The 22,399-nt window shown below is 51.3% G+C and overlaps 2 protein-coding genes across 6 annotated transcripts in view; both read left to right on the top strand.

The window, feature by feature from the left end:
- The window catches only part of NPRL3 (NPR3 like, GATOR1 complex subunit), an 82,937-nt gene extending 81,742 nt beyond the window's left edge, over positions 1–1,195 (top strand). The window contains exon 15 of the transcript XR_009818540.1: positions 1,157–1,195. The gene's annotated coding sequence lies outside the window, so the exon portion shown is untranslated. The remainder of the gene's footprint in view (positions 1–1,156) is intronic.
- Positions 1,196–2,360: 1,165 nt separating this feature from the next.
- RHBDF1 (rhomboid 5 homolog 1) overlaps positions 2,361–22,399 on the top strand; it is a 40,579-nt gene continuing 20,540 nt past the window's right edge. Inside the window, exons 1-2 of one of the 5 annotated variants that reach the window (XM_061993559.1) lie at positions 2,361–2,715; positions 20,945–21,086. In XM_061993559.1, the coding sequence (XP_061849543.1) occupies positions 20,967–21,086 (120 nt within the window). In that variant the 5' untranslated portion in view covers positions 2,361–2,715; positions 20,945–20,966. Of the gene's footprint in view, positions 2,716–4,223; positions 4,413–5,123; positions 5,163–5,444; positions 5,489–5,888; positions 5,905–20,944; positions 21,087–22,399 lie in introns of those variants that run through there. The other 4 variants (XM_061993558.1, XM_061993560.1, XM_061993561.1 and 1 more) reach the window with 4 other exon arrangements.

Below are 22,399 nucleotides of genomic sequence, written 5' to 3' on the forward strand. Positions count from 1 at the left end.
TCTTGGAAATACTTCTGGCTAGTTTTGAAATTCTGAAGCAATATTATTTCATCTCTTGCCAGTGGTGGATTGGAAAATGATAAGAGTCTTTCAGGCTACATAACAGATATTTTGGGAGTTTCATCTTACTTCTGCCATGACATTTTTATTCCTTCCATATGAAACATACATAGATGAATGTGGTTTATATATATATATATGTTAAAAGCTTCTCTTTTTTCTCTTGGAGTAAACTGGGGAGAAGGAAACTGTTTTGCTAAATGACATTTCCTAAGTATTTTGGAAGTAATACCCTTCTTTACACATGCTTTTTTGTCCTTCTTTTTTTCTCTTTCAATTCCCCCCAATGGCTTGACCAAACTGAAAATTGCCATTTCCATCTGAGTGCATTTTCTGGGTGAAATACAGCTGAAAATAAATATTTCTGTAAGGGCTGGCCATAAAATACTAGTTTTATGTTATTTCCCCTCCTCCTGCTGCGGGCACTGGGAACACACACGTTCCCTGTGGCTAGAGCTAGGGATGATCAGTTGCAATTAATCTGGGCAGGAAAAAAAATGAAGGGGTTGAGTTTTGATGTGATTTCCTCATGCTCTGCTGGGCAGCAGCTCCGTGGCTGTGAGCAGTCTGAGGTACCACTGCCTTCCCAGATCCTCCACAGTTTGGCTCATCTCCCACCTCACCTCCTGGTTTTGGTCCCCAGCCTGTGAAGTCTGTTCACTGTGAAGTGAATTACCCATCCTGGTTTAGACTGAATAAGCTACTAACCAGCATGATGAGGCTTGGGTTTGGTTTTGGGCCTCTTCCCTGGGCTTGAAGTCCTGGCTTAACACCCTGTGCTTGCTCTGTGTGCAACCCTGCAGGGCTGCTGCCAGTTTAGCTCACAGCACATCCAGCACCTCAGGTACATGGAACTGCCAGGCTGAAGTCACCTGTGTCCCTCTTTGTCATTGCTTGATCCTGCCTAATAATATCTGCAATGTCTGCTGCTGCCTGAGGGTGACAGAGGCTTTGAAAGACTTTCCACTCAGCATTAGGTTGTTGAACTTATAAGTTGAGTGGATTGTAAGAAATTCAGGTTGCTGCCTGTTAGTAGTCTTTTAATCAAAAAGTATTTCATTTGCAGTTCAAAAAGTGTCAATATTTCTTTGTGCAGGTCAGCAGCACCATCTCAGCTTGGCAGCTGATCTGGAGAGGAGGCATCTGTACTTGAAGCAGTTTGTGCCAACAACACTCTATATCAACAGGCCATTAGCAGCCATGACATGGGAGAAAGGGCATTGCTGGGGCTGGGTGCTTGGAACAGCCAGCACTGGCGTGAGGCTGGGGCAGAAAGCAGCAATGCCAGCAGGAGCTGCAATTGAGCAAGAAAGGAGACAATTTCTGCAGCAGCACTGATGAACAGATCCCACAGTACCAACCCTGCTTCTCCCTGGCCACAGGACTCCTTCCTGCACACGGGGCTGGGGATGAAAACCTGACCTGTCGCTGCTACCCAGGAACCTGATTTGGTGCCCAATGAGGGCATGGAGGTGATCTCTGATCCACCCTGGAAATGCATTCCCCAAGAGGAATCCCTGTCCTCTTGCCCTGGCAGTTCCTTCTCTGGCTCCTGGCCAGGCCACCTGCATGTGAGACTCTGTGGGACTTCGCTTGGGTTTCTGTGTTAATAATCCTTCCCAGAAGAAATCCCAGGCCTTTCTGGACTGCTTCCCTGTTTGCTAGGACATCTGCCAGGGCTGTGCCACTGCTTTGTGTCAGCACAGGAGGCACTGCAAAGCCCCTCTATTTCTCTGCTGTGCTCATGAAGGCCACAACCTGATGCTCTCTGTTGTGCTTGCCAGGAGGTTTCCTTGGCCTAAACTCTGGACAAAGCATGTCAAAATCAGATCATCTGTCTAGGTAACCAGCCATCAAGATAAAAACACGCCTCTGTGCTCCTGGTGTGTCCCAGCTGTCCTCACAGAACAGCTAAGCAATGCATTCAGGCTGTAAGGAGGTAAGGGAAACAAGGCTTGGAGCATTGCATGGCTCCCTGGTGCCACATGTCCAGCTGTGGCTGTAAGCACACGCCAACTCCACCATTTACCTGCCAGGATGTACAATCAATATATTTACTTTTATGAATATTTAATACTTGGTGATGCAGAGTCAGTGCTGCAGGGAGCATTGCACATGAGTGTGGGGTGCTGATGAAGATGAGACATTGAACAAACACATGGAGTGCCCACGGGTCGTTCTCCACCACTCCTGAAGGGTGCAGGCCCACCACTGCCAGGCTTTAAGTGGGCAGGTTTGTGGCTCACCCGGCTCTGAAGGAGCAGTTTAAGCAAGCTGCAGTGGGAAAAGTGCTGCACTTCACACGCTGATGGATATCTCTTTCGTTGGGTCGTAACCACGTCTCGTGGCACGATCACAGTTTCTCATGGGTTTCAAGCACAGGGGAGGAAATTCCAGTTCCCAGCAGAGACGAATGAAGCAAATTCATGTAATTACATGTTACACATAACAAGCACCAGAGGAGAGCTCTCCTTCAGCTGGTCCTCAGAGGCCACGTTTCAGAGAAGTACCCCCTGCAAGCATTTATGAGGGACAAAGCAAACAAGGCTGTTGCATGGGATAACCTGCTCTGGACCAGGACTGACAGGTCCTCAACTCCAAACTGCTGCCGTGTGCCAGCTCATGCTCGAGGGAGCAGCAGTCAGAAGCTGACCTGTAAGTCACCTTCTTCTGTGTGTTTTAGGCTGATAGGACTTGGTGAGCCAAAGGAGAAACACTCTGGGTAGCAATAGGAGCAAGGAAGGCAGATTCTTGAGCGAGAGGGTAAATGTTACCCAGCTAAGTGCTGGTTCCTGCAGCTGGGTAGGAGCATCCCATGGCACAGACCTGAAGGGGCTGGGCAGGGAAATACAGAGAGAGAGCTAGTGGGATGGGGTTGGCAGTGCTGTCTGCAAGACTGATATACAGGAACAAGTCATGTTTCAGTGACAGAGGTTTGCTTTTCTTGCAAAATACACATACCCTTGGCAGGAGGCTAAGAAAGAGCAGGGGTGGCTCAGAATCATGCTTCTTCTCCAGAGCGTTCCTCCTGGGAGCTGCTGAAGGGCCTTGTGAGTTCATCTCTGCTCTGTTACATTACTGGACACTTCTTTGCCTTGTTTATACGGTAGAAACATCTGAAAATGATTTTGGCCTGTTAAGTGTTGCGGACGGTCGGGGCTCTGTGTGCAATTTGGTCTCCACCGCCGCCAGGACTAGCTGAGGCTGATGTGTGATTGCTCATTAGCTAATGAGATGCAGTGTAGTTAGCTGGGTTCCCTGAGGGGGCTGCTCTCCAGTGTGGTGGCTTTTGCTGCGTGTGGGCACCGTATGGATGAGCTCACCCTGTGCAGGGAGCGCTGGCCCCTGTGACAGCAGCCCCCTCGCTCCTCTCACAGTAAGGTGGCACGGGATATGCACACCTCCAGCTATTACTAATATTAAAAGCAGCTGTGGGTTGGGGAACCTGCTGAAGAGGTGGGAGGATGCCATCCAGAAGGGGAAAACGTTTAAGCTAGGGAGAAAGCAACATCTTAGGGAGTGATGTGCCTACTGCGTGGCTGGAGGAGGAAGTGTGAAGAACCTGATGGGAAACGCAAGGGAGTAAGAGGAGGGGGCACGAGGCAAGGAGCAGCACAGTGAAACAGCAAAAGAGAGCGAGGTGACCGGGAGCAACCCAGCCAGTTCTCTGTGAGGGTACCACACGTTGCCCCTGCAAGAGACCCAGCGGCCGGGGCTGCCCGCGGGGCCAGGGCAGACCCCAGCTCAGCTCCTCCCGTCCCCTGCGCTGAGCTCGCCCGCCAGCAGTTGCCAGAGTGACTCCCTGCCCCGGGACTGCCCCGGCTGGGATAGCCCCGGAGCCGGGAGCCGCGGGGAAGCAGAGCCGGTAGCAGCCGCCGCAGCCGCCTCCGGGCGCGGGGCTAACGGGACCCGCAGCCAACCCCCGCCGCCGCCGCTCGGATGCGGGGGCTCGGCGGCTGCGGGGCCATGCCCGCCCCCGAGGCGGACCCCGAACCCGCAGCGGGAGGCGGGGGCCGCGGGCCGGGGCCGCGCTGCGGGGGCCGCGGGCGGGCCGGTGGCTTCCGCCCGGCGCGGCGCATTCCTCGGCCGTGAGTCAGGGCGGCGGGATGCGTCGTGCCGCGGGCGCTGGCAGCTCCCCGGCGGGGCTCACGCCGCCGAAGCCGGCCGCGTTCCCGTCTGCCATTTGCATGCCGCGGCTGTGAATGGCGTGCCCGGCCGGCCGGCCCCTGGCACGGGGGAGGAGTCTCCGCTCCCTACGCGGGCCGAGCTCGGCGGCGCCGGTCCCTTAAGCCGCACTGGGGGGCGGCCCGAGCCGAGCGGCGCCTCGCCGCTGCGCTTCGCCCGCCTTCGCGGTGAGTGCGGGACCGGGGCGGGTGGGAGCGGAGGTGGGGACGGGACGGGGACACGGACGTGGACACACACGCCGGTGTCGGCGGGGGCTGCTCCGGGGCGCGCACGTGAGATGCGGGCTCCGTGCCGTGCCGTGCCGTGCCGTGGCCCCGCCGCCTCCGCCGCGGTGCGGCAGCCCCCTGCTGGCGGCCCGGCCGTCAGGGGCAGCCCGGCGGACCCGCGGCTCCTTGTCCCGCCGCTCGTTCCGCTCGCTCCCCGCCCGGCCGTTCCCGTGCGGCCGCAGCCGGGCAGGGAGCGGCGCTCGGCGGCCCACGCCAGCGCCCAGAGGTGGCGGCCGCGACCCGTGTCAGCACGGAGGAGCCTCCCCGCCCCGCACCGGGGACCGTCGCCCACCCCATGGGTTGAGGCGCAGCGGGAGCGGCCTTTCCTCGTGTCCCGGTGCTTCAAGTGGGAGCGCGGCTCTGGCACTGACAGGCGGAGCAGCAAGTGTTGGACTTGTGCGGTCTCGCGTCCCGGAGAGCCGGCGTCTGGCGTGGCCACGGGGAGCTTGGTGAACCTGGTGCTTTCGGCCGTAGGTGCGAGTTCATGGCTCGTTTCAGCTGACCCAAGTCCAGGCTGGAGTCGAAAGGCCCCTCCACCGCCGTCTCTTGCCACGCGTTCCCACCCACCCCTCCCCTGATGCTGACACCGGTGTTCGGCAGCCACTTTGTGAGCCGATCGAGTGGAAAACCTATCGCTTGTTGCACGTGAAGGTTAGTTTTCCTCCAGATCGAGTCCCTGAAGTGACTTTTCACGCTGTGCACTGCTGGCACGAAGCAGGGCATCACGGCAGCCCAACATGCAAAGCTTTTGCAGGGTTGCACCGTCAGTGCTGAGTCCTTTCAGGCTGCTCAGAGAGTGACCTGCCCTTCCCACCCCATCGTAGCACACACCCCCAGCTCTGCCCAAGTACCCCTCGTGTATTTGACTTGTGCTTTTCTCTCATGTAACTCAGGAGAGGTGAGAGGCAGCACTAAGGAGTCTTGGCTGATGCTTGTCCTTGTGCACAACTTGGTTCCGGCTGATGATTCTGTTTCAGGTTGGCTTTGCAGCAGAGTACACAGCGTTGGTCAGGGATGTCTCCAAGCTGGGTCTTGAGCAAGCAGGAAGTTGTTTCCTTTCTTCCTGTTTTTGTCCCCGTGGCTGCTAATTTCCTCTGGGAAGAAAGCTGTGCATTCTGCAGTAAAGGAAAAAATAGTCACACGTAACGGGAAGGGACGAGGCAGCAAAGCTGAACGTGGTTCTGAATGAAGCGTGGGACGAGGAAGGAGCACATGGTGTTAACTGCAGGAACGCTGATGGAGCATCAGGTCTTTGTGCTGTGACCAGGGGGGTAAAAGAGACAAACTGAGGAGCAGACCCTTGGAAGGAGAGCTGGATCTCCACTCCAGTGCGTGGATGTATGTTGCTCTGCAGCTTGTTTGCCTTGGTGGTGCAGGTTTGCAAGAGGAGGTGGTAAGTCGTGTTAGATTGGTTGATAGAGTTGGCAGAAACACATGAGCTTTCGGGTGCTTCCTTCAAGTTTTGGTTGTTAAAAGGACTTTGTGAACAGCCTTGTGTACCTGAAAGCTTGTTGCGTTTTTGCTTTTACTCTTTGTTGCTCTAATAACAGCAGTTATCATCCTCCCCTCCTGCTGCATCCCTCCTGTGTCCTTAGATCCTTGTGGCTACCACTGGGCAGCCCAGGTCTCCACCCTCCGTGTGCGAGCTCACGGGGAGCCCGTGCTGTTCCTGAGCTGGGATGCTACCAGGAGATTGCTGTGGATTTGGAACAGGGGAATGAGCTTGGTCTCTGTGCTCATCAGCCCTGAGCCCCTCAGGAAGGCAGTGACTCTTGCGTGTGGTGGTGTGTCAGCGGTGTACCTGCTTCTCTACGTTCCCATGAAAGGAGGTTAATGCCGTGCAGCATAAAAGCAACTCCCACAAAACTAGTTCTGCTCTGGGACTTCCCATGACAAGCTTTTTTTTTTTTTTTTCCTCTCTGTGTATGTGTGTGTGGTGGTTTTTTTTTAAGCAATACACTTGCAAGAGATCTGCCTTACAAACTGGCTTTTCAGGTTCTGGGGAGAGCCATGGGCTGGCCCTGGTCTCAGGAATGTCTTGTGCTGTGCTGGGTAGGCTTCAGCCAGGATCAGCTTTGGATGCAGAGTGTTGCTTGCATGCAGAGCAGGCACCTCTTCTCTGGCAAGCTCATCGTTCCTGTGGGCTGGTGCTGAAAGTGCTTGGTCCTGATATGTCACCTCAGTCAAGAGTTATGTCCCTCAGGAGAGGGCCAGAGCCTCATTGCTGGACTTGGCAGAGGCTTTGTTTCACTTTCGTGGCAGTGACTGCAATGAGGCTGCAGCTGAGCAAGGTCTTGAGGCAGGAATAGGAATTCATTTTTGGGGTCATCAGTCCTGTTCCTCTGGAATCCAGCCTCAGAGAGTAACCAGCAAGTCCCAGCACGTTCTCCTCAAAGAGGCAGGGTCTGCTGAGTGTGGCATGATAGGACAGTTTATTCTGGGCACAAAGCCCACATGCTCAGATATAATTAGTAAAGATTTGATTCCATTCAGTGTGTTGGATCTCTGCACTGACAGTGCAGCCTGCTGAAGGCCTGAGATGGGCAACATGTCCAGGAGCCCTGGGTGGTTTTCCATTCAGTGCATCCAGCAAAAAGGCTGGCAGAGAACTGCATGTGCTGCTGGGGGTGCTGGCTGTGAGCTGGAGATCCTGACATTTCTCTATCTGTATCTCTAGAGCTTTTATCCCTCAGAACAGTCATGATAAGCTTCTGCAGTTGTGGCTGCTGCCTTTCTTCCTGAAGGCTTTGGCATGCCATGGAGACCAAGTGCCCTTCTCGAAGGTTCCAGCATTAATCATGACCTAACATGACACTCCTATTAGTTGCTGTTCCTGCAGCTAACTGCTTGTCACTGGCATATGACCCATTTCAGTAGAAACACTTAAAACTTCAGCTGAAGAGGTACCAAGCTCCAAGTCTGGAGCTCCTTTGTCATCATCTAGTTGGAATGAAACCGACGTGAAATGTGCAAACCCCAGGCTGGTATTGTAAGGTTGCCTCCGTGCTCCTGGGCATGTACCTGTTGCAGTTTTAAGTAACCCACAGAATGTGTGTGTGTTGCCTGTCTGCTCTGAGGGCTGAGTTGCATCCTGTCTCCTGAGAGTATGACAACATCTCAGTGTGTGCTGTGGGTGCTGCAACCCAAATTTAGTGAGACTTGTCTGGACCACGGGTAAAATGCCCCAGTGCTGCTGGAAAGTAGAGTGAAGATGGTTGCTCTCTTTGGAGGAGGGGAAACCCTCATGTCCAGGTAGTTTTCTCCACAGTGATGGGATTTTTTTTTTAGCTTTGTGGTTGGTTGTGAGTCTTTTGGGAGGTTTCTTTTGGCCTCTTTATATTTTGCCTTGTTCAGAACTAGCAGATGAACTGAATAGACGTTGGGTACATGTCACCTCTGTCTGGTGACTCCCCACTGAGGTCAGCACCCACCTTGTAACTAACAGAGAAGAGTATTTAGAAGGGACAATGTTAACCCTGCAGCTATTATTCCCAAGAGATTAGGGAGGCACCAGGCAAGATCTAACCTTGGAAGGAAACGGATCTATTGGATGTCTCTGTGCTGGCAATTCTGTTTGTGTGTCCCTGGAGAACCACAAAGTGATTTGGGGTGTGATGTGTGTGCTCTTGTTCTCCTGGACTGCTCACTTGGAGTTGTAGAGACCCTCTCTTCAACACAGCTCAGGGTGGGCAAGGCTTGCCTGCCCACCTCTCTTTTCACAGGCAGGCTTCCACTGGGAAGGTCTAGGAGCAACTCTGACAGAGTGAGGTTTCCACAGGGAGTAGTGGAAATTTTGTCTATGCTGAGATTGCCCCTTGTCATGTCTCATGGCCCTGGTGGCTGAACTTCAGGGAGTTCTGACTTCTTGCTCCTTTTTTTTTCCCCCACCCTGCTCATCTAGCTGCTGTCCAGGATTGGTTGAAGTCCTCTTAAGATCACATCCCTCATACTTGTTACTTCAGTCCATGCTGCTGCAGGAACGAGGAAGTGGGTGTTTTTAGTGTGTATTGGGACGATGCCACAATGAGCAAATGAGTAGCTGAGTTTTGGAAGAAATCATGCAAACTGTAGTCAAATCTTTTTGGATAACCAACAGCATCCATTTGATACTTGATAAAAGCAGAGATCTTATTCTTTGTGTTAACCTAAACTGTTAAATCTCCTACAGCTACAGAGTACAAGTTCATTGCTTGTGTGCTCTGTTTGCTGCAGAGACAGCAAATACCAGCTTGACATAAGGCTTGCTCTCAATGAAGTTTTCCTTTGGGTGCACTCTTCAGCTATGTAGATAAACCTATTTCCCTCCCCCCCCCCCAAATATAATTAAAGCTACTTCTTGCATTTCTTAGGAACTCTTATGATACAAACCTGAGCAGCAGATACTTAATTCTGGGGCCTTTAGCAACAAACAGACCTTGCCTTAGCAATCAGAGCATCTAAAACACAGCGATTGTTAAAGGAAATGTCATTTCTTCTCAGTGAATTAAGAAGTAACATTGCAAAATATTTCCCTGGCACAGTACAACCTTCCCAGGGGGAGAAGAGATAGCAAGACATGCCTGAGCTTGCCTTTTCTGGAAAGCCTACCTTTGCCTCCTCCTCCCCTTCCTGTTTCCACTTCGCTGAGAGCCAGCCCCTTGCTCTGCTGCTCAGTCACTGCTTTGAAGAGGGTGGGTTTTTTTTTCCTTGTCGTTAAAAAAAGGAACAGTCCTGGTGAGATCATCTTGGAGCTGCACAGGATGCTGCTGTTACTGTTCTAGGGTCCAATGCTGGCTTGGCTTTGGATCAGTGACAGTTGTAACAGCTTGCATTTGAAAATGTTGAGGGCTCCGAGGGCTGGGGTGATGAATACAGCAGCAAGAGCTTGAATGGAAAGCCCAGTGTTTTAAAGTGAGCTGGAGCAGACAGCAGGCTGTGAGTTGTTTCACCAAAAAGTGTGAGTGTACCTTCCTTATCTCTGGGACAGGGAGAACAATGAGAGAGAACATGCCACTCATTCACACTGAAGATGGGTGGCTCACTTCAGATTGATTTATTTATACACCAAAGTTAGAATTAGGATGATTCCTATTTGTGTTCTAAATGAGTTGGTGCCCTGGGCACACCTGCAGAGCAAGAGAAGCTCATCCTGCAACTTTCCAGTTAGACAAAGCAGGAGATGGTGTGTGGCCAGCTGTCAAACACTAGCAAGAGTGGAAAATGGAGCATCAGTGGCAAGCTCTTCTGTGTCCTTGACTAAATCAGCTAGTGCTTAGGATGAGCAGCTCCAGCCAAACCAGCTCTGCCCCAAGCCCTTGGTTATTGAATTGTTCCTTTGAAAGGATCTCCACTGGGCCTCGTTGCTGTGGGCAGTGGTGGTGGATGGAGGCTTGTTCTCTCCCTTGGATCTGGGTGGGCAGAACTGTGGTCACGTTGGAGGAAGCAGGTGTGTGATGGTGAGTGAGGATGCTCCGAGTTTCAAGGGAATGTACAAAGAAAACTGGCCTGAGTGGCTCAGATGCTGCAGCTTCCATCCTTCCTGAGTATAAAGTCTGTCTTCTGGTGGCTCCAGTGCTTGTTATTGTTATTTCCTCTTAAGATCTTTTTTAGATTGTTATTCATTGTGGGTTTGTGTAACTTTCCATAGGAAATGTTGTCATTTGTGGCAGTTTTCATTTCATTTGCCAGGGAGGCATTTTTATTTAGCACAATGAGCAGTGATTCCTAGCTGCTTTTAGTCTTTACCAAGAAAATCACTCTTGAGGTAAATGCACAGGCAGCAGCTATTCCAAAGGCAACCAGAGGCTGTGTTGTCAAACCAGTGCTGTGTTCCCAGCTTTCTGTGTGTCCCCAACCCTTACAGGACTCCTGGTGAAGGGAGCTGCTAGAAAAAGACCCTACAAATGCAACGTTTCAATGAAAAAACGATACCTTTGTTAAAATGCAGTGCTGAGGTTTTGTTGGGTTTGCCTTGTTTGCTGCTGTGGGATCGTGGCTGTGCTCAAAAAAGTGCTTTTGTGAATCTTACCTTGCTGTGGAATTGAGGTAGTGACTGTGTCTGTGGGACTTGGGGATCAGCCACAGGTTTCCAGTGCTCCTGTTTTACTAGTAATGGAAAGGATTCTGGGACAAGGTCTTGTGGAGCTCCATGGAGTTGTTGCAATGAGTTAAATGTGTGCTGAAATCGTTTCTGTGATCACTCTTTCCTGTAGATTTGTTAATGAGGAGCTGAATCATAGAACTGTTTCGGTTGGAAAAGTCCTTGAAGCTCTTTACATCCCAGCCCTCCCCTCACACTGCCAAGCCCACCATGGCCCTCAGAACCTCAGCTCCACAGGCACAGGGGCTGACACCCCTCTCAGGGAAACAGTTGTGCCTCAGCTCCAGCCTCAGCCTCCCCTGGGGCAGCTGCAGCCCATTGCCTCTTGTCCTGTCATTGCTGCCTGGGGAGCAGAGCCCGACCCCCAGCTCCCTGCAGCCTCCTGGCAGGGAGTGTCAGAGAGTGCTACTGGCTGCCCTCAGCCTCCTCTTCTCCAGGCTCAGCACCCCCATTCCCTCAGCCCCTCCCCAGCACCCTTGTGCTCCAGCCCCTTCCCCAGCTGCAGCCCCTCAGTGTCCCTGTGGCAGTGAGTGGGGAGCCCAGCACTGAGCACAGCCCTGGAGCTGCAGCCTCCCCAGGGCCCAGCACAGAGGGACAATCCCTGCCCTGCTCCTGCTGCTGCACCAGTGCTGATCCCAGCCAGGATGCCCTTGGCCAGCTGGACATGCTACTGGCTCACGTTAAGCTGCTGTGGATAAACACCCCCAGGGCCTTTCTCTTCAGGCAGCTTTCCAGCCACACATCCCCAAACCTGTAGCATTGCATTGTTGTGGCCCAAGAAGATGCAGATCCAGACAGAATGGGACAACTGTGCTTTGGAGGTGCTGGAGACCTCAGAGCAATGGGCTCTGCCAGCTCAGCACAGGCACTGCTGACCCTTGGAATAGGGTGCAAGAACAAGGCTTGTGTAGATGATCCCTGCTCCTGATCCACTTCCAGTGCTGGCAGTCAGTTGTTTATAGTTGTAACTGTTAATATTTGAGTTGTTAAAGTGATTATACGTGTTATCCATTCTGGCTACATTCACTGTGGCACTGGGCCAGCAGTAGTATCCTGCTTAGACATGCTGAGATGCATCAGCCACCCGGTACCTGGGAATGAATGGAAGCCAGCTCTCTTCAAGGACCAGACAGTGCTGACTCTACCAGCTTCCCTAAGCAGTGAGAATGCTGCTCAGTGCTGGCTTCTCTCCCCCTGTGCTTGACATACTGTCTCTGGAGCTACTGGCAGGCATCCTCATCAGTCCATGCCTAGATGTAGCCCAGGGTCCATGGCCAGAGCAGTAGGATGTGGCTTGGTGGGAATATGGCTGTTGCATGTGGTGCCAGGCCAGTGCTCTCTGCACGAAGCTGCAGGCTGTGTTCATGGAGAAACACAAACAGGGTGAAGACACCAACGTGCTCCTGAAGGTTTTTCACTGTTCCCCCTCTTTGCTGGTTATGTTTTATGCTCTGACCATTCCCCTTGCTGCTATCTGAGTAGGCTGTAGATGGCTGTGTATTGGGTTTCCTCTGGCAGGTGGAGTTTGGTGCTGATTGTGGGTGGGCTCTGGGCTGCAGGCGTGCTGACTAGTGCTGTGAACTTGCTTCTGTCCTCAGGGTCACACATGCTTAGTGTGCAGCCCCTCTGCCCAGTCTGCTCTACTTGGCTGCCTTCCACCCAGTTGCTTTGTGGGTGTAACAGGCTGTAGGTGAGCTGGGGACACTCATCCCTTGGGAACCTGTCCATGGAAGCTGCCCATGTGTGAGGTTTGGCCATCAGCTCTAGAGAAATCTGTGGATAGTTGGGATGTTTTGCTGTCTAATAACCCCACCAAAAATTCACTCTGCCTCTGGTGTCAGTGGTATTTTATTCCTTCAGCACTCAACAGCTGCACTGAGGACACTTTGCAGATTATTTAAGCCTCAGTGCAGAACCCACTACCTCCCTGGTGATAACTGTTAGCTTCCCACAGTGCTACAAGCATAAGTTTCTGGCTGATTGCCTTAAACTTTGCTACCTTGAGAAGCAATCCACTCATCTGGCTCCAGCTGCTCTTTTTGTTCTCGCCTCTTCCCCTTCTGCTGGCACAAGTGTTTGTGGGGCCATGTGGTGACTTGGATCAGGGAAGGAGTTTGGGGTGGAACAAACTGTTTTCTTTGAGCTGATGTGGGTCAGTTCCCAGCGTGGATCACCCAACAGCTGCGGGGATGCTCGTGCCAGCAGGATGAGGAGGGCAGCACGGGGGGCACTGCTGCTTCTTCTGTTGCCTTGCATCTCTTTCAAGTGGCAGCAGCATCTTTATAGCTTGAATTTTGAGCACTGGCTTCTGTGTTCTTGTTATTCTCTAGTCTGCTGCAACAAAAGGACCTTGAAGATCAGTCTGTTGCCTGTGTGAGTGTTTGCAGGTTGCAGTTGGGAGTCATCTTTTAACTTATATTTGGAGAAGTTCAACTCCAGATCTGGCAACCAATGGGAATCAGAAGAGTTTTTTGAGCTTTCTGTTTTTCCTCTCTTTTCTGTATGAGGGCACCAGACCTGAACACCCTTCAGGTCTCAGGTGAAGCTGGTTTGATAGCTTTTAATGCTGACATTCCAGTAGGAGCTCAGTTATGGTTGATTTCTCTCTTGACTTACATCTGTTTGCTGAAAATCAAGATAATCAGTTGCTCAAAGCACAACCTGCTTTCCTGGTTGTGGCATTGGCTCACATATATTCAGACATCACTGGCAGATGTGTTTATTACCTATGTTCAGAACCTTCTGGCTCTGTATATATCTGAACCTTCTCTAAGTTCAGTGAGTCCCAGTTGAAGCTTTGCACTTTGATGAGCCTCTTGCATCAGGTCCAAACCCTTGGGGTTTTTCTCTAATGGAGCTTCCCATTTGCTTTCCAGGGGTCTGCCTGATCTCTTCCAAACCAGGAAGATTCCACTGGTATTTCTCAGCTAATTCAGTGGTTCATGGTGAGATCCCTCAGCACTGCCTTGGGTAGCCACAGAAGTTAAAGACCTTCCCCATAACATTCACGCCACTTTGGTGGGTTCCTGCTGGTGCAGCTCTGTGGTGGTGCTCATGTGCTGCTTTTTTATGACCTACTTGCAAGCTGATTTTATGGCCACCTGCTCAGGTGTGTGGCTCCCATTATAGGTTTTTCTGGAGCACTGGTTGAAAAGAAACCAATTAAACAGGAGGAAGACCATGTGCCTTTTAATTCTCTGCAAGGCAAAGGTTTCTGTTCCATCTGAGCCTCTGCAAAGGCTTTTGCTAGCCCAGATTTGTTTCTTCTATGTTCTGCTTTGACTTAAACTTTAAGACACAGTTTGGGTAGGGTCAGACCTTTTCAATGTGCCACACTGGCCTGCAGCAAAGCTGTGTCTTTTAATAAGTGGTTGATTGTTCCCCAGTCTTCCTGCCTGGTCCCTCTGCAGAGGAGAGAGCAGGGGCTCAGTGTGCTGTGTGTGTGTTGGTGGGGGCAAGTGCAGTTCCCCAAGCACCGATCTGCTGGCCTGGGGATTGGGAGAGTACTGTTTCACATAGACAGGGGACCAAGATGTGCAGTTTGATGTTTCAGCTGTTGTGCTGAGCTATTGCTGGACTAGGCTGGTCCTACTCTTCCTCTCTCAGGTTGCACAGAGCTGATCTGAAGTTGTCTGAGCCTCTTCAGGACGCCAGATCAAGAGGAAATAATTTAGTGAGGTTGGTTTTGTGCTGGTAAAACACCTTGAAGTGGCTCACTGAAGTAAGGCAAGACTTTGGCAGCAGCTAGCTGTCAGGTTGGTTTGCTCATAGGCAAAAGAGAAAGGCCTTGGGCAACTGTTGCCTGTGTGATTTAATGCAGGCTGTTGTAGGCAGTGTCAGTCTATCAGCACACAAGCAGAGCTTGTGTGTGGCAGAGGGCAGCGAGAGGGACGGTGGATAGTGTGTGGGAATGGTAGTCCTGCCAGCTCCCTGTGCCAGGGATGTGCTCAGAGGTGCTTGCATTGCTCAGATCCCAGCGTCTGCTTGGCAGCCTCTGGGTCTGCAAAGCCTTATGGCATCTCCTCCCAGCTTGGCAGCAAGGGTTGAGGAAGCAGGAGAGAGCCCTGCACAGTGGCTCTGCCAGGGCAAGTACTGGTGCTTTCATTTCCAAGGGAGTTTCTTAGGGTGGACATGGTGGTGGGCTCAGACAAACCTGGGCTGTTGCTGTGCCCTCCACAGCTTTCCCTGAGAGTGCAGGGTCTCAGGACAGTTCCACCATCCCTGTCCCTGCCTGCCCTCAGCCCCTCTGTCTGGCTTGTTGGAAAGGTCTGACTCGTGCCCGGTATTTGAAATACCATTTGTAACTTGTTGGGTCTGATCCATGCTGGATCGTTTTATTGGCAGCCACGAGGCTGAAACTCTGCTGCTCCTCTTCTCCTTGGACTTCCTGTCCTTTCCCTGCTGTGCCAGCAGAAATCCTCTTGGAAGCAGAGGCACGGCCAGCAACCCGCTGTCTCCACTGGCTCCTGTCTGGAGAACACATTTAGCATCCTGGTTTCTTTGCCCGCTGATGTGCTGCAACTGGAATAGCTGCATGGGCAGATCCCTTCAGGTACGTGGGACTGGCCTGGGACACTTACCTAGCAGGCACTGCAAGTACAGCTGTTGCAATGATGGGGGTGTGAAGAAGGGAGGAAACCATCTGGAGGCTGCCCATGGGACACAGTGATGGGATGGCAGCAGAATAACCCCGGTGTCTGTTACCTCCTGGGGGTGTCTGTAAGAACACGCTGGGCTGGAGGGGAGCTGTGGTGGTGGAAAAAGCAGATGAGCTGTGTTTGTGTGGTAGGTGTTGAGTGAGGGTGGATTTGTTTTGGTTGGGGTTTGTTGTTTGGAATACTTTTAGGGCAGAACAGCTTTGTTTTAAATGAGAATGCTGGTGAAATTTGGAAGCAAACTGAACCTGGGGGTAACTTCAGGTGTCTGTTTCAATGGAAGGGTGTTGTGCCTTTGAAATGGTTGTGCCAGTCTCTGAATGTATTTGATATGCCTGTCAGTTTTAGCAGCATGCTCAGGCATACAAGGCTTTTCCTTCTCTGTTTGGGTCAGTGGATTTCACTAAGCAGCTTTTCTTGTTCACATGCCAACTTTGGAATTTAACGTGTTCCCCCTCTTTCTCAGCCTGACCCACAACACAGCTTTCCCTTGCTTTGGTGTGGAGCTTTTGGAGATGACTTTCCCAGAGGATCTGCAATACACAAGTTTTTCCTTTTGTCTATTTCTTTTAATTGAAGTGGACTCTACTGATCGGGGTTTTTTTGTGCTGCTTGCCACAGTTGTACATGCAGCTGATCAGTGGGATGAAGCTGGGTTTGCACATGCTGTGTGTTCAGCCTGTGTGCTGGAGGAGAGTTTGTGTTTCCAGAGTTCCAATTCTGAGGGAGCAGCTTCTGAGCTCACTGAGCAGTGCAAGTGGTAGCACCAGGAGGTGGTGGATTCCCCATCCCTGGAGGGATCCCAAAGGCAAGGAGCTGAGGTACTGAGGGCTGTGGGGTAGTGGTGGGCTTGACAGGGTGAGGGGAGGGCTGGGACTTAAAGATCTTCAAAGTCTTTTCTAACCCAAACAATTCTGTGATTCTATGACTGGGAAATCCAAGCAGCTAGCAAGCCATTCCATCTCTTCCCATTCTCTTCAGGTAGCCTCCTTACCCATGCCTCCCACGTCTCTTAGGTGGTTTGGTGATAGTGGAGACTTCTCTCTTGTTGCCACTTGTTGGAATCTTTGACCAGATGGTTTGAAAAGTTGAGTTTCAAGCCTTGATGGCAGTTCACAAAAGCTTGACGGTATGAACACTTCCACCCAGCCAGGATGAAGATATTTAGCTGATGTCTAGGTTGGTGAAGCATTTTCTGGACTTTGGAAGATGCTATAAACCACAGGTACAGGTGAGAGGTCTGGAACAGCTCCTGTCCGAGGACTGAGCAGCCAGATGTGGATCCTGCTGTGATTGTGGGAAGAGAGGCTGGGAGGAAGGCATGAAAGAGACCTGTAGAGTCAGGATTGAGATGGAGAAAGAGGACAGGGAAGAGCTGTTCAATCTTCTAGCCCAAGAACTGTGGGGCATCAAGCAAACTCAGAAAATGTCAGGTTTAGAGACTAAGTGAAGGAGATGACTCGTCACACAGCACGTGTTGCAACTGGAGAGCATTTTGTCACATGCAGTTATGAATGCTGAAAGTTTGCCTGGGTTAAAAAATGAGTTAGATACATTCTGGAAGCAAGATCATTGCATGGATCTAGAGACAGACCCAGAACCATTACATGCAAAGACATCCCTGGCACAAGAAGCCTCGGAGTTATTCATAGCACATGCCATGACTCCATGCTGGGTGATAAAGCCTGTGGAGTGACCCTGTATACTCTGTATCCATTGCCAGCCATCCTCTGTTGGAAACGAGATGCTGGCTTTAGATGGACACTTGGCCTGACCTTGGATGCTGTGCTGTGTGTGTTCCTATTCTGCTGTCATTGGTGACCTCTTGAGAACGCTGAGAAAAAGGGACTGAGGATGTGGAGCATTCAAATGAAACAGGTGCCAATGCAATCACTTTGAAAAGGACCATTTGCTCAATCAGATACGTGGCCACTATATCCTGAAACATTAACCCCTAAAAATAATCAAGGAGTTGGTGTGAAACTCAGCACGTGCTTTTAGGGCAGTGCTGAGGCAGGAATTGATGACTGCAGCACTTGGAGAGAGGGCCAGGAGTAGTAAGGGGTGTTACCTGCCTTGCAAAGATGGTGTTCAGCCATCCAACAGTACATCTGTGTACACTGCTATACATCTGTGTACAGCTAGTCCATGTGTCTATATAGCTGGATCCACATCCAGTCTCACCATTAACCTCCTGGAGACCTCCAGCAACCTCCTGCAACTTTCCTCTTCATTGTGTTTGTGGGCTTTATTCTTTGCTGTTCCAAAGGCAGCTGTGTAGTTGAGAATACTGAACAGCTCTGCCTTCCCTGTGCTCTTTTATTGAGAAATGAACATTTTAGTAAGTAAAAAAAGGTCAAACTGGTAGAAGAATTTGCTGCTTCTGAGTTAAGTAGTCTGCAGTGAGCCTGAAACTCACCTGGCTTTTAAATACCGAGTGCACTCACACAGTTATTATGAATCCATTTGGATGCTTTGCTATTTAAAGAACTCTTGAACTGCTGAAGCAGGGAGAAAGCAGTCCATTGCTGTGTCAGCTACCTGAATTTCCTCTGGAGAGCATCTTGCCTAAAGTACAAAGTTGAGTCAACTTGGGATAATCATAAAGCGCCAGGCTTGACTCCATGTGTGTGCAGGCCCTGTCCTCTCCTTTGCATGTGGTGTGTGTGCACTGGCCTGGGAGGGTCACCATGAAGCCATGTCCTCTCCTTTGCATGTGGTGTGTGTGCGCTGGCCTGGGAGGGTCACCACGAAGCCATGTCCTCTCCTTTGCCTGTGGTGTGTGTGCACTGGCCTGGGAGGGTCACCATGAAGCCATGTCCTCTCCTTTGCATGTGGTGTGTGTGCACTGGCCTGGGAGGGTCACCATGAAGCCATGTCCTCTCCTTTGCATGTGGTGTGTGTGCACTGGTCTGGGAGGGTCACCATGAAGCCATGTCCTCTCCTTTGCATGTGGTGTGTGTGCACTGGCCTGAGAGGGTCACCATGAAGCCATGTCCTCTCCTTTGCATGTGGTGTGTGTGCACTGGCCTGGGAGGGTCACCATGAAGCCATGTCCTCTCCTTTGCATGTGGTGTGTGTGCACTGGCCTGGGAGGGTCACCATGAAGCCATGTCCTCTCCTTTGCATGTGGTGTGTGTGCACTGGTCTGGGAGGGTCACCATGAAGCCATGTCCTCTCCTTTGCATGTGGTGTGTGTGCACTGGTCTGGGAGGGTCACCACGAAGCCATGTCCTCTCCTTTGCCTGTGGTGTGTCTGCACTGGTCTGGGAGGGTCACCACGAAGCCATGTCCTCTCCTTTGCCTGTGGTGTGTCTGCACTGGTCTGGGAGGGTCACCATGAAGCCATGTCCAGTGTGATGGACACATGGACATCCCTGTCCATGGCAATTTAGAAAGGAAGACTGAAAACAGAGTTCATTGGGCAGTCTTTCATGGACTGCAGTGTTGTTGTGACCTAAAGCACCTGCCTGCCAAAGGCAGCTCTGTAGGTGCACAGGAAGGAAGTTGAGTGATGTCTGCTCGTTGAAGAGAGGCTGGAAACAAGAGTTGCTGAATCAGAGGCTCTGGTTTCACTCTTGAAGGCACAGAAAGGAGGTTTGGGGAGTTGTTGTGAGGGATGTGTGTGATGTAGGCAGGCTGTGTTTGGCCATGCCAGAGTGGTGGCTCAGACCTTCCTGGCAGGTCTGGGATTAGAGCATCTCAGGAAGCCCTGACGTTCGTGGGTAGATGCTGGAGCTCTTTGCATTGCATCCATGGAGTTTGTATGAGAACTCTGCTTTGCTTTCTCACCTCACCATGAAGATAAGTTTGCCTGTTTTGCATGCAAGGCTGAAAGCTGCCTCATAGCAGCATTTACCCTTAGCAAGTGCAGTGGGAGTTCCCCTCACACTCCCCCTCTGCTCATCTTGTAGGAAGTTGGAACAGACGCATTTAGTCACCCCCGCGGCTCAGGGCGGGGGGAAGGAAGGAATCGTGTCCCTCTGTGCAGGCAGAGCTGTGGTGCAAGTACGAAGGGCATGTCTGTACAGGCTAGATGATGAATTCCCAGACTTTTGGGGGCCTGTGGTATTTGGTGAAACTCAACCTTCATCCACTTCCAGCCGAGTCCTCCCTTTCGGTCGTTCCGGCTCAGCTGAGCGCGGCGCTCCTGGCAGCCAGCCCGGCTTGCGTGACTGAGCTGGCAGCTGGTCTTTGGCTCCTTTTAGATGAGATTCTCTTCTCCTAACCCAATGGAGATCATCCCTTACTCCCTTTTGTTGACCTCTTTCACCTTCCCCCCCATGTGTCTTTTGCAATGGTGAGCCTCAGCGTTTCTGCAGCTCCCTTTCCAGAGCAGCTGCAGTGGGCTGTGGGAATACGTGGAAGTGTCATGAAAGGCAGCACATGTTTCAGAGGATCAATGCCCAATTTAGGTTGGGAGGGGCTTCTGCAGGTTGCTCAGTCACTGATAATTCAGGTTGCTCAGGGCCTTGTTTATTTGAGTGCCAAACATCTCTAAGGATGGAGATACTCTGGTCCTGTCCTAGGACTTGGCCACTCTCAAGGAAGAATTCTTTGCATATTAAACTCCTTGTGCATTTAAGACAAACTGACCATGTTTTAACATTGTAAGAGCCTTGAGCTTTAATCCAGAGTGTTTTTCTCCTACTCCTTTTGAAACCATGTGTGCCTGCAAAGTTCACTTGCATGCTTATTCCATCTGTCCACCACAGTGGGAAAGATGCTGGGACTCACTATGGGGACCTATGGCTTAGGGCAATGCAAAGACAGTGCTGGGATGGAGCTGAATCTGTTGTCCCATTCAGCACATGTGTTTCCCACTGCTAGCTTGTGGTTGCTTGAGTGCTGGGAGAGAAAGAAATAGATGCTTGTAGATGACTTAGGTTGGAAGGTAGTTATGGAGCTGGTCTCCCTCCTATGAGCATGCACAGCAAAGCAGGTGCAGTAGGTCTCATGGTCCCTGTCCCAACCTAAACAGGAGGAGAAAGTTGCAGTTTAGTAGAGTGGGCAAGATGACAGGGAGTCACTCTGGTTACTTTGGTGTTCTGGTAACACAGTGGGTTTTATTTAAGTACCATATCATTATGATTTATGTATGAAAACCACTCAGTTCAGGATTAGTGCCAGTTCTCTAATGTTCCTGCTGTACTTGTGTTACTCTCTGCACTGTCTTGTGTTTCTAGCAAGTGACTACATTTAAAAGAGTTTAGAACCAGCAGTGAGAAATGGCCACTTGCTGATTGCTAAGTAGTAGGTAGGAAAGTGTGGTGCTTTGTTTTGGGTGGACAAGGGTGCCTGGGTGAGTTACAGGCTGTTTTTAGAGGGAGGTCAGTGGCTTCTGGTACTGCAGTTACTCAGCTGCCTGGCATGGATCCACATCTCATTAAGATTTCATTCATGACTGTTTCTTGAGGAGTCTGGATCTCACAGAAGTCTCAGCTAAAGTCTCGGTGGGAGGTGACTCTCGAACTTGTGACTGCAGTGTGTGGCATGTGGCTCAGGGCCCTGGAAACGCCCCGTGTCCTCTGTCTTGGCTGCTCCTGCCCGAGCAGCGTGGACACAAGCTCTTCGGAACTCATCCAACGTGAGGCTTGAGTCCATCAGTCCCAGCCTGGAGGAGGGGGTTGTGCTCAGCCCTGTGCTGTGTCAGGGGTGAGCCCAGCCCTCTCCTGACTGTGGTTTCTCCCCTCCTCTAGGCCTGAGGACAAAGGCGGGACGATGTCGGAGGCTCGACACGACAGCACCAGCAGTTTACAGCGGAAGAAGCCGCCATGGTTAAAACTGGACATCCCGGTGCCGGCGCCCATGTCGGTGCCAGAAGAGCCCCAGCCTGTGCAGGTACAGAGGCTGGGAGCAGGAGAGGGGGTCTGCACAGCTGTGGAGGGGATGTGCAGAGCCCCGCTTGTGGCCTCCAGCAGTCCTGGCTGAGACAATGGCAGTGTGTGATGGCAGGTCATGGGTCCACGTGAGAAGGGGCAGAGCCATTGGGTGAATTTATGATCAGTAATTAACTCCCCCTTGAAGGAGATGTGGGAGAGGTGAGGGTGGGTGGCCAGTGTGCTCAGTGACTGTTTGGATGTGGGGGTTGTGAGGAGTGTCCTGGCTGGGGGATGTGGGAGTGAGGGATTCAAGCAAGCATTTCTTAAGGGGACTGGAAGAGTGGAGGGCTCCTAGGCAGACATGAGGGCCTGGAAGTGCTGGAGCTCGTGGTGAAATGAGCAGAGAATGAATCTGACTTATGAATTGCCAAGATAATGCCAGGCTCTTGTCAGTAACGGCAGAGAAAGAACAGTTACTGGCAACACAAAGCTGTTACCAGCATGAGGAACATAAGATGATGTGGGATGAGAAATAAGTAACATTGAAGAGTGGTAGAGATGGGGTGGTAGGGCAATAGGAACTGTGCAGTGTATGAGACTAAAACACCCATGTTTGTGCAGGGAATAGAATAAATAACAGGAGTTCCTGCTACAAGGTGGCAACAACTCTGATGTACAGGTGCTTATGTGAAGGAACTGCTTAGCCATCAGAGAAATGGAGGGTTACACAGCTTTCCTGGAGGGGAGCTGGGGGTGAGCTTAAGAGGGATCATTCGTGGCAAAGACTGGCTCCTTTGCCATTCATTGATCCAGAGACTGAAATGCACTTCAGTTGTGTTACAGAGAAATCTTGGTCCTGGTCTTCCCATGGGAGGAAAGCAATTGGGGTTCAGTCTGCAGGGAACAGAAGTAGAGTGCAGGGTTTAACAGTGCAGGCTGAAACCTTCCAAATAACTTAAGGCTTTGATGGGTGTTCTTTTACCTGAAACCTCTAAATCCATTTGAGCACCTTCTGAATAGACACTGTACTTAGGATGGAAGCTGGTGGAGGTGATGTTCTCTGGAGGTCCAGTGAGCACAGCACAGGCTGTCAGGATAAGAGTGCATAGTAGGCTCCTTTGGCTTATAACCTTAAGTGTTGTTTTCACATAAAACATAACAATGTTAAGATCAGTGAAAATTATCTTTCTGGGCTAGAGGGGCTGGAGTAGCAAAGTCTTGAGGCAGAGACAGTGTCTGATGAGAGAAACACTCGATCAGAGCTTCACTTGCCAGAGGGACAGTCTGCTCAGCCTGCCTTTTCAAATGGGAGATGATGTCTCTGCCAAGCTG

Source organism: Colius striatus, chromosome 3, assembly GCF_028858725.1.
Source record: "Colius striatus isolate bColStr4 chromosome 3, bColStr4.1.hap1, whole genome shotgun sequence".
Classification (NCBI taxonomy): domain Eukaryota; kingdom Metazoa; phylum Chordata; class Aves; order Coliiformes; family Coliidae; genus Colius; species Colius striatus.